Below are 14,821 nucleotides of genomic sequence, written 5' to 3'. Positions count from 1 at the left end.
CAATATGCAATCAAACTTACTCCCTTTTCTTATATTATTCCTTTTTTTATAAGCTTTTAATAAGATAAAGTTGAAGAGTCTTAAAGCAAATAGCGTTGCATAATTTTAAATGGTTGATATATTATTTGAATAAGATTATTTTCAGCGAGAACTCGAAATTGAAATTTCATTAATTTAAATCCATCCCTGTTCTTTTCATATTCTTCCCTGAATAATCATACACTCGCCACAGCGACCCTCTCGATTGCTGGTCGTTAATATCAACCGCCAGGTAGTCTCTGTCGATTGAATTTTTTACCGCGATACCCACCGCGGAAGCCGCGGCTCGAACCGGTACCCCATTCGTGCTGTTGCTCCTTGAGAGTAACTGACATTCACCTTAAACGTCTATCATTCGTCATCGAGTCCGTGATGTCGATACAAGTTGGCGGGAAATGAAACAGTATGATCATACTAATATTAAAAAATTTGCTATTAAGAATTAACTGTTAGTAACAAATTTATTGATATCAGTTGTTTTTGATAATGTAAGTATTATATAGTGATCTAAAAATAAAGACTTGATAAAGATATATTGAAAATCAAGCTATTGATTAAACTTCTTAAGAATTCAATTGGTCCAGTTATTACTAAGATCTGATAATCTAAGATACTCGCAACTAAGAGAGCGGCTTGCATAAAGATATATAATACAATGCGTTTCGTTGTTGCTTCACATTCGTTACCTATCCTTGATCTCACATCGATATTTCAATAATATTCGCATTCAATAAATTATTCGTAATAATAACTTTTAACATAGATGCATCCATAGATGATATCTGACATTGATTGTAAACAGAACGTCAACTGTTTTGATGATAACACTATAAGAACATAAATGTGATAAAATGTATGTCACAGATATTATTTTATTTATATACATAAAGAACGCGTGTATATAAATGTTATGCTTTCTTAAATACATTAAATGAACACATAGCATAGGTAATAGCGATAAAATCATATATGAGAAAAGATAATAAATTAAATAATTAGTTTTAATCATGCATTTCAACTTATTTATATAATTTGTTATCTTATTTATCTATAGTTCTACTTTTCTACGATCAATGAACACACTTTGTATTTCTTTCAATTTGATTTTTTCATGATTCGACTTAAATATTTCACTTAAATATTATACTTGTTTAGTATTGTTTGTTAAAAGAAAAATAATAAAAACGCGTATTCTCATTCTTATGTTTTTTCTCTTTTGTTTAAAAATTTGGATATATGCTTATACAATTAAAAAATCTAGTTAATTTTATGTACACTACTCAGTTACAATTTTTGGACTCAAGCAATTATGATCATAATTTTAAAATTATATATTTTTATAGTTATATTTTTTCTTTGTATTCACTAGAAAATTATTATTGCGTGATTAATACATATGTAAATCATGTAAAAATATAAAAACGCATGTTAAATTATTATTTTCAAAATAAAGTATTCTCGAAAATGTCACGCGCGCGATTATTCATAATTACTAATTATTTTTGCCGATTTGACTATAAAATTATCCGAATGTCCATCAACATCCTCCAATTCCTTCGAATAAAATTTCGCCGCTATCCTAGCACGTCCTTCTAACTTCGGTGTCATGTAAAAGCTACATTCCGCATCCGCGTCCACCTCGACAGTCTCTGATAGTTTCAGCTTCAATTGCTTGTCCATACCAGGCCCTTCAATAAGGAACGTACCCTTCCTCAAAGGAATTGGTAGTGGATTGCGAAACTTGGCCGAAGCGTTGAGAGTCTGACCGACGATTGCCTCGTTATGTAACTAAATCAGGAAATTTAATTTTTATATAGTAACATACATATATATCTGTTATCATATCTATTTTCTGTCCTTAATTTTTTTCATTGACAAGAGTTTTAATAATATATGTATAATCTAATAATTACCGTGATTTTAATGTCGGGTTTTCTGACGCGAAAGTCATCCTGCGCAAAGTACTCGAAATTCGTGTCCTTGACAGTAGCGAGACAAGCAATGTTGAAGGCGCATTGATCTAATAATCTAGGACCGTATTCCTCCCAAGAAACATCCATGCGAATTTCCTCGAGCATTCCTGGCCGGACTAATCTATCGATATGTAATCTCTTCACCGGATCGCCTACCCGACCGGTATACAAGACAGTTTCCACTCTCAGAATTGCGGATATGCGATATTCCATTATTGAATTCCGATTTTTAATCAATAGTACAACACTATCAAAAAATATAAATAAATTTAAATAATTATATCTAATAAAATAAAGCATTTAAAAAAATTAATTCTACAATCAATTGTAAAGAAAAGTTGAAGAAAAAATTTGAAGAATTTTATTAATAATTTTAGTAGTATTTTAAGAATAATAAATTAATTTTATTAATAAACTAAAAAAAATACCTAAATGGCTGTCCGATTATGATGTCATCGCGCAATTCAAAAGTGAACATGATATCGTTGAACTCCTCGTTGAGATAATAACGGCTAAACAAAGACTCGCTTTGACGCAGCGCCTTCAGCATGGCAGCACGTTCTTCCTCAGACTCTATTACGAGACATGATTCTTATATAATTCATAGTAGCCAATTAAATGTGCATCACATTAATATTTTAAAATTAAAATAAAATCAATACACTTTTTTGAGTTGTAATATCATTAAATTATAAATAAATTATCTCTTGATTAAGTAATGACATTACCTTCTATTGCACAATTTTCTGTTAAGAATTCACTTACTTTCGGGATATTTGTAAGTGTGCGTGATATCTTCTCTCGTCCATTTTCCAACAGCTTTCGTGCTAATCAATTGGCCGATGCTGTAACATAATTATTGTATGATGATTATTCAATCTAATTAGGCTAATTATCGGTTTAATAATAAAAAAAAGTGACATATATTGGCAATGTATGAAAAGTACATTTCGCACGTACCCATACATATCTTTGCGAACTAATTTTAAGGGCTGTGTAGGTCCGTTGTAACGCCAGAAAACTTTGTCGGCATTCACTTCGGCAAAGACGAACGCGTTATCGTAGGGACGTAGAACTTCGCCCTTCTTTACAGCGACCACAGAGGCTGGTCCACAACGATATGCACCTTCGCTTAATTCCTGAGGAGTGGCATCGATCGCTTGCCATCCCGAACAATCCGGCGACAAGTCCAATCGTTTCATCCACACCTCATTCCAGACGTGGAAATTCCTTTTACGATAAAAAGAAGAAATTCGGATAGTTTTAATAAATTTATAATCCTTTAAATTTCTAAATTTTAAATTAATATCATCATAATCATATATCGAGATTCTTCATAATTGTACATTGATCCCTAAAAGAAATTATGCTGATTATTGAACAATTAAAACTAATCGTTTTATATATGTTTTATTTCTATTTTTATTAGAGTTAGTTTCACTTTTATTTGTGATTTGTAATTAAATTGACCGTCTTTCTTTCCTTCCCATATCGAATTAAATTAAATTACCATATCGAATCGCTGTTAAGCTCCTCCATGATTTTGCCCTCAGCATTCACAAAGTAGTCCACAGTCAGACTGCTCTGAGTATCATGCGCGCTCGAGTAGTTGGTCACTACTCGACAGGGTATACCGAGAGTTCGACAAACTGTTGCCAACACGCCGGAGAAGACCCAGCACTGTCCGTACTTGACTGGTTTCTTCGTTCTGTAATATTCCTGGAGTATTTTCTGCGAGCCCATCCATCTCGTAGGTGGTGTGCCACCTTCGTAATCATCCGACCAATTTCCCATCACTGCCCCGTTGTCATCGGGGGAATTCACCTAGAAATCGATGGCACTTACGAAAGACAATCTAAAAATTCTAATTTTCACGCATTTTGTTCGTATTTTCGAAAGAGGGAAAGTGTATTTTAAGGATTGTTTCCCAAAATAGGAAAATGGGAAAAATAACTTACCGCGGCGGACAAACAACGCGTTATGATGACGGGATCGTTTCTGCCGGGAACTCGAACCTTGCCAACATAGTTCATCAGGTGCAAGGCGCTATCCAAAATGTCTCGTTCGAATTGCGCGTATTTCCATACGGTGGGTCGCAAACGATTATGACTTCCACGCCAAATTAAACCATCCTCCGCTAGCACATATTCTTGACGTTCAGCCTCATTTTCCATGTAAACCACGTCATCTAAAAGAAAGTATTTTGCAAAATTTGAAATCATTAATTGGAAATTTTTTAATCCTTAGCCCCCAATAGATAAAATTTTTTTCCTTTTTTCAATAATCCGTAGATTTCTGCGAAGTTAAAAAAGATTTTCTGTTGTTATGTATTATAAAGCAATAATATAAAATTTGGAAAACTTGCATGATATGTTGCTCAATATTCTTGAAAAACAAAAGAAATTAAGACATTTGCAAATAAATACCTTCGCACCATGGATTACAAATCAAATAAAACGGATGATCCATCGTGTAACTGACAGCTCCTTCAGTTTCCTTGTTCTTGGTGTCAATCTCCATTTTCCATTTGCCTATAATTGCATTTGGGGATGATACAACCTAAAAGCAATATGTTTCGTTAATAAAAGATTTTTTTTATCTGATTCTTTTTACCTGATACATATGTATATTAAAGTTATGAGATCATATGTTCAATCACATTCTCTCTCTTAGTAATAAGAAAAATCTGACAAAATCTACATATCTTTCATAAGCTTCTAACTTGCCTTTATCCTTAAGAAATTTTGTGCTCTAGCGTCAATGGTGGTCTGCCAAGCAGCTTCGGAAATCTCTCCAGGATTGAGCACAGCGGTTGCCACCAATGTCCCGTGTCCATATTGCGGTCTTTCGATGCCGTCTAAAGTGAAGACGATGGAAATCCCGTCGATGGAAGAAATATAGTCTCGAGATAGGCTGAGATGCAGATAAAATTCCTGACCACGTCTGACAACGAGTCTCGCTCTGTCATCATGACGGGTCATCAGCTCATATCTGGATGTCCGATGATTCTCGCCATTCTCTTCAATGCAAGGATCTACATTATGAACCGTCAATACTGGAACGCCAAAATCTTCCCCTATAAATAACAGCATTTTTGAAAAAAATTGTGTAATAAAAATTTTAATATAATATAGGGGAAGAATGAAGTATTTTATTCAAATGGAAATAGCAAATCGAATAATAATTAAATGATAAATACTTGTAAAAATCTTGGAATAAGATTATGTCTTTGGTCAGTTGATAAAAAAGCATCTTCAGTGATTTAGGATTAATTCACTTTTTTCGCTAAATGTAACGATTTATAATGACACTTTAATAATTAGAAAGATTAAAAGATAAGAGTCAATGCGAGAATCAATAACACGCGAATAAATTTATTAAAAATAATAATTTAAAGAAATAAAATATTAAACAAGTAAAAAATAAAATTAAAAAAATTAATAACAAATGAAGCGAATATTTCGGTTCCATTCTTCGGATTATTTTCTTTGTAATATTTGACAATTTAATATCTAATAATTTAATTATTTTCTGAAGTAAATGTATTAGATATGTGCAACAAGACTGACAAGTGCGTTTTATAATTTGGATGTCATTTTTTTTTAATAATTACATTGTTTCTAATTCTTCGCGCAGGACTCACAATAAAATCTAAACGGAAACGGCCGGATACGTCGGTCGTTGAATATCCGGTAGCGATCGTAAAATCTATAAAACATCCCACGGCGATCTGGCTGCGCCGGCTGCGGATACGAACGAGAGGCTGGATACATGGATGAAGAACGCACCGAACGCGAGTTTGCCGAATGACTGAAGAGCTTTGCCGGCGACAAAGAGGAAGGAAAAATAGCCTAGGTTCTACTGCGTTCTAGGAGCAGTTTCAAGGACTAACGTGCTGCAACACCGAGTGCAACCATACATGGCGTCATCGGTGACACCCGCGTAAATAAAAGAGTGAAAGAGAGAGAGAAATAGATAGAGAAAAAAAGAGAGAGAATCACCCACTTTTCATTTTTATAAATTAATCGGCGATTATAATTGCAGTTAATTATTGTAAATTTCGACGAAAATCTCTATTTGAATTTTTTAATAAACAAAATAATATATATCTGGTTAGAAAATTTTAACAGCTTCAAAAATCAACAAATTAAATTTTTATAGAATTTTTACACGCTTTAATAAAATATTAAACGTTAAGGTAACAATAATAAACATTTCTTATTTAAGAAAATTAAAATTTTGAAATTATTCTAATCAAGTTGTTCAAATAAAATAAAATTGCTATCAAAATATATATCATACATGTCAAGTAATAAATAATTATTAAATAACAAATTAGGCAACAAATAATTATTTTACTTAAAAATGATATATTATTTTGTATGAAATCTAATAATATAATTATATTTTACGGATTGCGCGTAACAAATAAAATATTAGTCATCTTTATAATATTAGTTCATCTTATGGCTATAATGACGATAATACAGTTTTATTATGCAGTTATCACGTAATGTATTAAAAGATAAAAATGCGTCATTCTTAACACTCATTGTTCTCATAAGTAGTCCAGGGATATATTTGTAACTTACGCAAATTATAAATGCCAAAGTAATGATATCCTTCCATAATGTAATGATATCCTTCCATAATGTAATGTCATTAAATATAACAATATGTAACTTTAAATATCATAGTCAATAGTAATTTAATTTAAATTTTCTCTCATCTTATATAAATTTCAGAATTATATGTTTAAATTCTATAAATATTTAACTATTTAAGATTTATTTAAGGTTTATAAATGTTTCCATAAATCAAAATTTCGCAAGTATTCATTTAAAATGTGGACAAATAAGATTACGAAAATTAGTTACGCCTACAGAAATGTGAATAACGCTTTGTATAATTTAAAGATTGCACACCTACATGATCAATTTAATAACATAAGCCTATAATCATGCTTATTAAAAAGGTCATTACAAATCGAATTTAAAAAGAATTGTCTATCATTGGGAAAGATCTGCACAATCCCTAAATTATAAAATTCCGCAAATCAGAACGACATTGATGATTAATGATGAGAAAAGATCGATTATTACTCTGAATTGCATGCAGATTTTTCAATAATAGCGAACACGACTTACTTCATTCTAATTGATTGTTATGAAATGTAATCGCGCAAAATTTTGCATGTGCACAATTAAAAATTATTGCAGTATATATAAATAATAATTAAATCTTATATATAATATTTTAAAATATATTATATATAAAAAAATATGTTTCATACATAAAAAATATATTTATCTAACATTAATATTAATCAAACAATGAAATATTACAAAAAGATATTACACATACATATATAAGATTAAAATAATATTTTTCAATAATTCATAAACACAAATTTTTTAATGATTTATTTCAATCTTGCGAATTCATTTTTATTTTATAAAACATAAATATACCGGTTTACATATATTTAGAAACACACGCAAGAAGAAGTCACTATTATCATTAACTTGTAATTACCATTTCTGGTTAATAAGATACAGTTTAATAATAAGATACAGTTAAATAAAATGATTAAAATACAGTTTAATAAAAGATCGATCCGCTAATCGGTTTGTGGATTTCAGGTTTCTTAAGCGTAGAGACTAAGTTTTGCCATTTAAGGGAAGACAAGGTGTACTCCTTATTAGTCAGAAAACAATTTGCGACAATCACATACAATCTGAAGAAGTACTCCTCTCATTATGCATGATCTCAATGTGTATATATAATTTTTCGCGCCGACACATTGTCATTGCAAGCAATTGATTGGCGTCACCCACTTTTACCTGCATAAATTGATTTGAAGATGTTGCTTAAGACATGAATTTATAATTAATGTATTATTATTTAAGGAAAAAAGAAAGACTAATTAGATGATAAACAAAGTAAAATGCATTTTAATAAAGTTTATATAGTTAAAGACTAAATCACATTCTTTTTTTGCAAAATGTTTTATACTGAAAACTAAAATATGCGTTGCATACTGACTAATACGGAGACTAATTTTTATATAGTTTTTTATGAAACAATATAATTGCTGAGAGAACAAATTACATAGATAAGCTCAACCGACATAGTATGCAATAAAATGATAAAAACATAGCACGATAGATAATTAAGATCGATTCTTATAAATTATTTCTTACGTTTGCTATATTATGATTGCTCTATAATTAACCATCGATATGCCGACAACAATTATTATGTTATTTCATCAGATTTCTATTTATCGTATTCATTTCAAGATGCAATTTGAAGAACAAGACAGATTATGCAAATTACTCGTCTTATTATTGAATTCGCAAATAACAATACGCGCTCCAATTGTCATTGTAATTCGCTTATTTCATCGATCTTAATACGAAAATGATGATATTCAAATGACTCAGTAATGAAATTCATATCACAGACGTATGCGTAAGTATTGTTTCCGAACAAAAATAACGCCGAGAACTCGGCCAAGTATAAAAGTGACTGACATCACTCGCGTTTGCTCGCTTAAATCGATCGATTTTTCGATCAATTTAAGATTGATCTCTTTAAAAAAAAATTAATAAGATCTTGTTTCGTATTTAATTTTTAACATCATATAGTTCTCTTAACATTACATATTTCTATTAACGTAAAATTCATTTGAAATTAAATGAAGAGTTCTATTATCTCTTTTTATATCTAAAATATTAATATTGCATTAATATTAAAATATTTATATTGCAAATTGTATTTTTTCAACACAACAAATATAAAACGCTCAAATAATTAAATCTTAAAAGAATATTTGATGCAGTTTTTATAATATATTTATCTATGTGTGCGTATATATATATTTATATGTCGATATGTTTATCATTCAAGAGATGCATTTGCAATTCTTATTGGAAGCATCTTGCACACCTAAAGCATGTGCGAGCAAAATGCTTGTTCACGAACAACTTGCTGATGCTCTCATAGATACATATCAGGATATCTTAATTATCTAGCATCAGAGAAGCACCGCTTGGTATAATAAATCCGCGTCGAGAAGCAAAAGTCCAGTAGCTTGTATGTTACACGTCGTGTTATTTACATGTATAGAAGAGAATGAGTCAATAGAATAAATTATCTGGAAAAGACTGATTTAATGAGGAGATCCCCGATTGAAAATCCTCCGATTAATCTGTCAATCTACTTGCGATCCATGAAAGAAAGTAGTTTTTAGATTTTCGTATATTAATATAATTATATTTACTGAGAAATAATTTTCACTATTGATTATGTGAAAAAAAACAAATTTAGATTAATTTAAATAATTCGAATAAAAATGCTGATAGTAACATGAACTTACACTTCAGCGAAAATGACATCACCGTTTAGCGATCACGGCATCGCGCCGCTTGCGTAATTTCACTTTCATTCATGACAACGCGAGACTGAGAAGTATTCGTTAATATAATTCACGATCTGAGACTTTAGAAATTAAAGAGTTCTGAACCATAAAAATTTCTCTCTCTTTAATAAAAGATACGAAAATATTGTTTTCTTTATGCATGGCGGATTAATGCAAACACGTGCATCTTCTTTAACGAATTAATAGACTCTATCATGTATGTCTACAATGAATGATAAATAGTGCTTGCACAGATACAATCACATATATAAATACAATACTGATACAAGTATACCTAGTGAATAATTTCAAATACATAATCTGCAAGATGACGCCGTTTAATGAAGGTCGGCGTCTCGCGAGAGAGGCGGAAGCTGACTGATTTCCCATCTGCTTGAGTATATGTATATTTTCTTAACCAGAGAACGATAAATTGTAAATGTTCGAACGAGGAATAAATCGTGCGTTACATCGATGGAATCTGCGTTTATTTACAAATCGTTCAGTCATTTGTCAAAGTACAAAAACTCTCTGTCAAGAACGTAAGAGAATACAATCCTCCCAAGTGTTTCTTACGTTCCTCGCAAAATTTATATATCATTGAATTTCTTAAGATTCCTATATGTCTAATTCAAGCGTAAACAAATAGTTGCAAATGACAGGAAAAATATATAGAATATACATCTGTCTTTATTACATTTTATTTTACAATGTTATTCTTTGATTTCATTTCATTTTAAATCTTTCTTTTTTCATTCTTTAATTTAAAATATTATATAACAAAATATCATCATTAAATTAACGATATTTGATTCAAGATGAATGCTAAACGGATAAAAATCTTCACGCCTACGTATATTAATGCTCATCTCGTCAATTATTTACGATTTTTAACTTTATATCACGATAATAAAATCATCGTCAGCGTATTGAATTCAAAACGACCTTATGATTTTTTTTTAGATAATTTCATAATAATGACATCATACGTTACATGTAATACAATATTAAATGTTTGTTGTATTTTCCATCATACCAAAAATCATTGATTAAATGCACATTTTCTTAGCATGTGTTGTATCGTAAAACCTATGGAACACATAGCATCTTGTCCCTGACCGATATTCTGAAAATAGACTTCAAAGTACGTTGGAAAAACACTTTGCTTCTTAACTAGATATTTCGGATATTTAATCCTTCATCGCACGTGTTCAAACAATTAAACCTCCTTGATCTAATTTACATTTAATAATTAATATATAATCCTTTAATGTCTAACATATTTATCGTACAATTACAAATATAATTTCAAAACTCGTTTAAAAATTTATTTATGAAATTTATATATCAGCAATTTTATAATGTATTAACAAACAACAGTTTTGAATTTTTTAGATAAAATCATAGAATCGAAAAATTATAAAGATTAAAATTATGTTTGCGTCTCGTGATAATTCACGATCATTGGATCTAAAGAAAACCAGAAGCTTCTACTAAATATTATTCATTGTATTATCTCGATAGGGCACGTGCTTCCGTCACGATTTTAGACGCTCGGCAATATGGGCTTTATTTTACGCCTTTATGATTCATACCGCGCAGACGTTTACTTCTTATCTCTCCGTTTTACATTAATTGATTTTTGTCCTGCCCGTGCACTCCGTCCTCAAAGGGGTCAATTGACTACGTGTCAGGGCAAATATATCTCGGAATGTGCTTCTCTTTATCGAGATTCACTCAATCGCGGACTTTGAAAATTTAAATTGATATCGCGTCATAAAAACTCTTATCTTATTCAGTGAATTAATAGTATAATAATGATTACTTTTGTGTTTAATAATTTTCACAAATTATGTACACAAGTTCGTATACATTAATGAGGAATAAATAATTACAGTTTTTAATAATTATAAACATCGTACACACAATAAATGCGTGATTATATTTCTTTGATATCGACGAATCTCGATAATGCGAGATGAAATGTCGGAGAGAAATCGACATTTCACTAAAATTTATTAACTCACGTAGTAAGACCTAGAAAGCACGTAAGAACCATTTCGAGCAGGGAAATAAGTAAGACAATATTCTTATCTCTCTTGCAATTTTTAATTCTCCTCTTATTGCAATCCAAACTTTTGGCAGATATGCAGATAATCGTAATCTCACAAGAATATTTAGCTGCGCTCGCCTCGGGAAAACATTAAGGGAACAATCTATTCGAAAAGTTACTCCTCTCTCGAACTTTTAATCAACATTAATAATAGCATTATAATTAGAATTTCTTCAGTACATGAATATAATGCAATACGTGCAATAATGTTACGTTCATTATGTTTACTTTAACATACAAATACTATTTATTATATCATTGCATTGCATTTAATTATTATTTTTTCAAAATATAATTTTTTACATCTTTGTGTTAATTGTCAGTACATTTAATTAGCAATTAATAATCATTTTAGCAGAGGATTAACTTACCGGGAGTAATGGTTGCAGGCGGTCGTGGCGTCTGCGAAGGTCTGATATGTTGAGGTCTAAACGCGGCCCTGAATCCGGGAAGACACGGACACGTGCAACACTTTTTGATCATTGTAATAATTGAGAGAGACGTTATCCGTGTAAAAGTTATGTCTTCTACACCATCCTTCGATCCGCATAAATCTTGATGAATCTAATAAAAAATTTGTGTTTATGAATTTATCATTTTCTAAATATTCAACTTTGATCTTACCAATTATAAAACATTTTTTTATCTAAAATAATTTTAATTCTAACAATAAGTCTTAAGTACATTTAATCAAGGACAATGAAAATTGTTTAAAATAAGATATAAATGAATGATTGTCGGAGGGTGATTGACCACGTCGCCAATTGGCCAAATTCAAAATAGGATTCTCTGATTAGTTAATCATTGCTGATAGAACTCTCTGATTAGTTAATCATTGCTGATAGAACTCTCTGATTAGTTAATCATTGCTGGTTACTTTAGGCACAGGTCGATATAATTGGCTGTGGTCAATCGCAACGTGATCAAACTCCCGTGATTGTCTCACAAGTATAACGAAAATAATATTTTATAAGAAACTGATATGCTTGGCAACTTATTCAATTAGAAATTATTTTATCGCGTGATAATATTTTCAATCAAAAAATTAAAATCAAAAAATATTTTTTTGTTACATTACATTATGATATTATTTCAATAACTTTTACTAAATAATTTTTAAACAGATCTTATTTGTATTTGTATAATAAAAATTATGATTAGTAAATGAATAAGTGTGATGTCTTTCTTCAATCAATAGTTCATATAGTTTATAAATTTTTATATATATGAATTTAAAAAAAACTCATATATAAAATTCATATAAAGATATTCGTACAATACTTTCAAATGATGTGACAAAAAATCTCTTTTATATATATTCGCAATAAATAAATATATAAAATTTTCCAAACTTGTTAAACTATAAATATTAGTTTTTTAATACTTTTATCGAGAGAATAAATGTAACTTTTTTATAATTACATAATATCTTTGAAATAACATTGATAGCTGCGTACCTGTAAAACACAATCTGAAGTATTTTTCTCTTACAAATAACTTTGCACATATCACGTCACTATACGCATTTCAAACGCGTGTGTGCGAGATGATTGTAATAACGTGTTATATCTCCGTGCCGGTTGTCGAACGACTGTCAGTAAGAATCAACTGCAGACGATAATGTATCTCCCGCCAACCTTCGGTTAACTTTTAGGAAAGACGGCTAAGGAAAATAGTAATGATATGCGAATACGCTAACGTGGGCATTTTATATCACTGGTTCAACGATGAAAGGACACACCTCTCTAGTGGATGCTGCGCTCATTAATAACTCGATGCAGTTTACATTTTTTACTTATCATATTCTAATCACTTATAAAAAAACATTACAAATATATATAAGTATCTCCTCTCTAGAAATATGATTCTCATATCAATTCGGACAACTCGAAAGAGAGAGAATCTTTTTGCAGAAAGTTATATTTTTAATAAAAATTGATATTACAATTTATATATATATATATATATATATATATATATATATATATAGGATAAACAATAAATTAAATATATTGCTTATTATTGAAATTAAAAATAATAATGAAAGAAGTCAAATAATCGCAAACTTTTCTTCTTTGGAGATATTTTCGCATGCGTGTACAGTATAATATATGCATGATTTAATTGACATAACGTATAATAGTGTGAGCAGAGAACAAGTAATATTTATTATACAATTTGTCATATGTTCATATATTAATTAATAATTATTGTCGGATAATGAGTACATTAACGCTGCAATGCATATATAGATTTACGCGACAGCATGAGTAAATGATAGAGAAAATAATGCATATTTTTAGCGTCCACGTAACACAAGAATTTGTTCTCCGAATTTCGTAACTCAGTTCCGTTTCCGTAGTGAGAATGCGATATGTCTATGAGTCTTTCGCTCATCATCGAGCTCAAGATTAGGGTAGAAATGTAAAATGACGTAAATTCTAAAAATAGATGATTTTATATACACCAAGAAAAAGAAAATACACGTAATAACATATAATGTATTGTAACTATGAGAACATAAGATTATAAAAAAAGATTAATATTGAAAATGTATTAAACAACAGTTTTATTAAAAAAAAAATTTAATTTTTATATCTTTCAGTCAGTTAAGTCTCTAAATCCTAACAATGATTAATCAACATTTAGCAATTTTCAAGTATTCCACTAAGAAATTAAAATTAAAAATATTAAAAAAATCGAGCAATTTAAAAAAAAAGAAAAAAAAAACATCTATTATTATTACTATACTATATGAAATTACATTTAAAAATTACATTATTATTATAATACAACAATAGAGATGGTTTTTATACATTTTATACATTTTGAAAATTTTAAAGTAATTCCCTAATACATTTTGAAAAGTAATTTCTTAGATGATTTTATAAAGAAAAGTTTATATACACATTTTCATAAACTATTTCCAAACATAAGCGATATTCAATAAAAATTATATTTTATAATTATAAAATAGCTATTTTTATAAAATAATTATTTTTTTAAATTCCGAAAACGGTTATTGAAATCGGATTTAATTAACTAAATTTTTATACTATTGATAATACTAAAATTTTTCAAAATTTTTTCGCTAAAAGTTAACCCATTATCACTATTAACGCACAGTATTAAGAGACTAATTGGAACAATCTTCAAGAGATATATATAATATATAATATTAGTATATATAATATCATATATTAGTATATATATTATATAATATATATATATATATATATATATATATATATATATATAATATAGTATATATAA

The 14,821-nt window shown here is 29.5% G+C and overlaps 1 protein-coding gene across 3 annotated transcripts; it reads right to left on the bottom strand.

Moving 5' to 3' along the window:
* Positions 1–454: 454 nt before the first annotated feature.
* Positions 455–13,383, bottom strand: Tg (transglutaminase). 3 transcript variants are annotated; one of them, XM_083091067.1, is made up of 11 exons: positions 13,006–13,383; positions 11,920–12,112; positions 4,739–5,088; positions 4,439–4,571; positions 3,971–4,200; positions 3,523–3,836; positions 2,973–3,242; positions 2,778–2,857; positions 2,441–2,585; positions 1,953–2,259; positions 455–1,827 (listed from the first exon to the last, which is right to left on the bottom strand). In XM_083091067.1, exons 2-11 carry the CDS (start codon positions 12,029–12,031, stop codon positions 1,519–1,521), a joined length of 2,250 nt encoding a protein of 749 aa, XP_082947193.1. In that variant the 5' UTR covers positions 12,032–12,112; positions 13,006–13,383; the 3' UTR covers positions 455–1,518. The 3 variants fall into 3 exon arrangements, with proteins under 3 accessions (XP_082947193.1, XP_082947191.1, XP_082947194.1); XM_083091065.1 differs by lacking the exons at positions 11,920–12,112; positions 13,006–13,383 and adding an exon at positions 5,656–5,834; XM_083091068.1 differs by lacking the exons at positions 11,920–12,112; positions 13,006–13,383 and adding an exon at positions 5,626–5,761.
* Between the last annotated feature and the right edge of the window lie 1,438 nt (positions 13,384–14,821).

The sequence above is a fragment of the Camponotus vicinus genome, unplaced genomic scaffold, assembly GCF_025532165.1.
Source record: "Camponotus vicinus isolate PSW18456_S1 unplaced genomic scaffold, iyCamVici1.0 SCAF_2, whole genome shotgun sequence".
In the NCBI taxonomy this organism is placed as follows: domain Eukaryota; kingdom Metazoa; phylum Arthropoda; class Insecta; order Hymenoptera; family Formicidae; genus Camponotus; species Camponotus vicinus.
This window is presented reverse-complemented; position numbering and strand designations above follow the sequence as displayed.